The sequence below is a fragment of the Ixodes scapularis genome, unplaced genomic scaffold (assembly GCF_016920785.2).
Source record: "Ixodes scapularis isolate PalLabHiFi unplaced genomic scaffold, ASM1692078v2 PGA_scaffold12__126_contigs__length_90152505, whole genome shotgun sequence".
In the NCBI taxonomy this organism is placed as follows: Eukaryota; Metazoa; Arthropoda; class Arachnida; order Ixodida; family Ixodidae; genus Ixodes; species Ixodes scapularis.
The window spans coordinates 24,058,463-24,062,450 of NW_024609838.1; the positions used below are offsets into that span (position 1 = coordinate 24,058,463).

A 3,988-nucleotide genomic window follows, 5' to 3' on the forward strand; every position below is an offset into this window, starting at 1 on the left:
TGCGGCCGAGCAAGAATTTGGTCGGCGGAATCTTGTGAAGGCAGTAAAACTATATACTTTTTGCCGAGTGGGGCGTTTGTCACCTATTAATATATAGTGCGTGTTAATAGTGCTGAGATATAAAACGGAAGATGTTCAGTTCACGAGTCGTGATCCTGCGGGAGTTGTAGGGTGCGCTAATCATTCCCTCGAGATAATTTTCCATGAATAATTGTGGTTTATTGTATGTTGCAGAGAAATGATAAATGTCATAATTGGGTTTCGGGTTGCCTTTGGCGCAAATTTTTTGTTGTCAAAATACGATTGCACTAACGGTCTACTCATATATCACCCTTTCCAGCCCTTAATCGTGGTGTATATTTGTCAAGTGCATACCTTTTCAGGCGACAGTAATTGTATTCCAGTTGAGCTATAGGTTTTAAGCTTAGCACCTGATTGACTTTTATTTAGTCTGAAAATAAATAATTACGATCATAAAAAATTGATGGCTGAGCGAAAACAAGCAGACTAAACATGTTGTAATTTACGAGCATTTGATCGTGTTAAATACTATTTAAACGTTTAATCTGAACTGTGCACGCGTCCAGCTACAGCAATTCATACGCTTATAAGTTATGACTTGTAACTGGGCCACACTCGATTACAGTCACTGTAGTCACAAACATCTTAAGAAACGCCCGGTATGGGGCGAATCTCGAGTATCCTTTTACCACTCCGCAACCAATCAGATTGCTGTATTAGACGATAAGAACACCTGACGACCAATCACGAAGTGAGCAGCGTGTTCCTATATTAAGCCGCTCCCTGCGGTTCTATAGAGGGGTCAGCGACTTCAGAGGACAATATTTCACGGAATGAGAGAATGTGTTTTAAGTGTCCATGATTCACCGTACTCGTGTCACTGTCTTATGAACATAACCGAATCACGGGATGTTCGTGTATCCGGCGCATGCGCAGAAGAAGTGAGCAGACAAACAAAGAGGCTGTTTTGTGTCGTACGCTTTTAAATAAACAATCGGAAACACAGACTGTTACAATTCAGTGACAGATTTCTTAACACGACGTCTAAGTTCGAATTGTAGCTTCACGCAGGCCCGACCAGAAGTGCATGAACCGCGAAATAGAGACTCATTGCTAAATCGGCGATTAACAGGATTTTTTTTCTCTCTCTTTCTTTTCACGTAGGCGAAACAAGCAAACTAACAAACATAGGAACAATTGGCACAACGTCCCGGCAACACTCCGACACATCCTTTCAATTCATTTCTGATACGACCTGCCAAAAAGAAACAATATGGATGCAATAAAATAATACTATAAATAAAATAATCGCGCCACAAGAACGTGTATGGCACTGGCTAGTTTTATTATGGTCCTCAATTTGGGCCGAGAAAGTGCACGCGATCAGATCAGTCATGCAAGGTCTCTTACGACCCCGGTGAAGAGAATTGCGCGTGCCAGCCGCGCCGCTGGGTGTGCCATTTAGTAGCTATAATGTTAAAAAAGTACATGAGCCTTTCCACTGGCTAAACATTCTCCGAAACTATATGACTGTTGTATCTAAAGACCGATCGTACCATCAGAGAGATTCAGTGACCATGCATCGGGCGAAGAAAAACAACTCAAGACTTAAGTTAACAAAAAGTAAACTTCATCAAGTGTCCAGGTAATTTACATGAGTGTCGAGGTCTCAAGAGTTTGGAATTGACCACATGCCTCTGAAATAAACTCCACATTCGGAACCAAAGTTGGCATCTGACTGCATATACCCTAAGCATAGATGATGCTGCAGTAAGCATGGACCACATGCGCTGCGGGCGGAGGATGACAGACACCACTGATCGATGTCGCCATGTCCAGGCGCAGATATCACCCGCGGTTCAGGATGAACACTTACTCTTCAGATCTTCCATGGAACGTATGGACGCACGGCGTTCAAGAGATGTCCTTTGGAACGACCCCGGTTGACTGTCGTCATCACGATCTAAGCTGCATACTTGTCCGTCAAATGGCACACTGTCATGTCGCTCCAGTACCTCCGCAATGTTATGTGTCACCAAGCGACGTTCAATGGCCAGGAACAAGTCATCGAGGAGGGGCCATGATGATTACACACCGGTGTCACTACCTTGGTAACCGTCGTTGCTCGAGCGATCCGCGCAGCGGGGCAAGTCATGCCATCAAAAGAAGTCCACGCTTATGAGGACACCCTTTGAGACACTACCTTGCTTGTCGATGACTCGCTTGTTGGTCGACGTCCGCGGAGTCGGTTCTGCCATCTTGGACCTTCAACGATGCCATCAGGACGTGCAACTCGCAATCATCATCATCATTGTCATCATCGTGGAGGCCATGGCTGTTGAAGACAAGGTCTGCAGAAGCCTGCGAGGACGCCAGCGTCCTGAAGCCGTTGCTGTTGCTGCTGCTGTTGAGCGTTCAGCTTGTCTCCGATTATGCTGTCAATACTGAAGCTGGTCGGAGTCAGCGGGGACTTCCGGCGTTCTGCAAGCACCAACGGCGGTGGCACTGCAGGCGGTACCATGGGCGGCAGGACGTGGAGTGCCGGGTGCAGCGGTAGTGGCAGGAACTGTTGATGTTGCTGGTACGGCAGCGGGGGCACCAGCCCGGCCGCCGGGAACAACGGATGGTGTCTCAGCAAGTCCCCGAAGAAAAAGCCGTCGGCGACGGGGTCAGGTGGCGTCCGCTTATATCTTTTCCGCCGCCGCAAGAAGCTCCCGTTGTCGAACATGTCCTCACTCGCCGGGTCCAGGGTCCAGTAGTTCCCCTTGCCGGGGTTGCCAGGCTCCCGCGGAATCTTCACGAAGCAGTCGTTGAGAGACAGGTTGTGCCGGATGGAGTTCTGCCACATTGGGTACTTGTCCCGGTAGAAAGGAAAACGGTTCCGGATAAACTCGCAAATGCCAGACAACGTCAACCGCTTCTCCGGACTCTGAAGAATCGCCATGGTGATGAGCGCGATGTAGGAGTACGGCGGCTTCACCGGGGGTGTCTTGCCGTCTACACTGCCCCCGTTCGCGGTGCTCTTGCCTGACGACTGGCTCTCCTTGGGCCTCGACTTACCCGACGACGAAGACTTGGACTTGGACCTCCCGGGCTCCTGGTAGGTCCTGGCGTTCTGCTGCGAATGCGACACGTCTTCGTGGCGGTCGTACGACGCCAGCGTGGGGGCGCCGTTTGCGCCACGCTGCTGCTGTCTCACGGGCCCTCCGGTGAAGCCCTGGACTGGGCTGACGTAGCGGGGGGCACCGCCAGCCACGGCGGCCCGGCAGCTCTGCAGGCTGAGTTCGACGGCGTCACGCATCGGATTCAAGTCCGCCGCGCAAGGGTCGACGTGGTCGTCGTCGTCGCCGTCGCACGACGTATCCGTGCTCCGGGGTTTTGGGACTCTCCGCTCGACGTTTTGGGGTGTTCTCCAGCGGCGCGTGTGTGTTGTTGGAGTGGGGGACGAACGCTTGGCGGCTCGCCGGAAGCAGGGAGTGTGGGGGGGTGGTAGGTGGGACTCGTGGAAGGTCCCGCCTCTCGGTTCCGTCCCCCTTCGGGCCTTCGGCGGCGACGGGCCACCGACGGAGGCGGGGTTCTTGCGGTGGGAATAATAATAATGGCAGCGGCACGGCGCGGCGCTCTTTCAACGTTTCGTTTGCTTTTTTATCGCGTCCGGGCGTTTATTATCGTTTTCGAGCGATTTGCTTCTTTTCGGCGGAGATATATACGCTTGTGTGCACGGTCCTGAGGTCTGTTCCTTGTTGAAAAGAGAGAGAGGGGGGGGGGGGAGAAGGAAAGGGAAAAGGGGGAGGGGGGGTGACAAGTGGGGATGAGGAAGGGAGCACGAAGGGAAAGAAAGCGTGTTCTCTCAGACTGCTGCGCGGCGTTGCATCGAGCCAAGAGCTTTCGGTTCGGTTTCGTTTCTGGGGCATCTTTCCCGTCTCCGCCATTTTTTTCTCCTTGTTCTTAGTATTTTACTTTGCCA

The 3,988-nt window shown here is 51.4% G+C and overlaps 1 protein-coding gene across 1 annotated transcript; it reads right to left on the reverse strand.

The window, feature by feature from the left end:
* Positions 1–986: 986 nt before the first annotated feature.
* Positions 987–3,454, reverse strand: LOC8023707 (forkhead box protein D1-like). Its single transcript, XM_002402540.5, has one exon. It carries the CDS (start codon positions 3,320–3,322, stop codon positions 2,339–2,341), a length of 984 nt encoding a protein of 327 aa, XP_002402584.1. The 5' UTR covers positions 3,323–3,454; the 3' UTR covers positions 987–2,338.
* Between the last annotated feature and the right edge of the window lie 534 nt (positions 3,455–3,988).

What these genes read in the sequence shown, in the direction of transcription:
- LOC8023707 (XM_002402540.5), bottom strand. Translation starts at nt 3,322, where the DNA reads ATGCGTGACGCCGTCGAACTCAGCCTGCAGAGCTGCCGGGCCGCCGTG.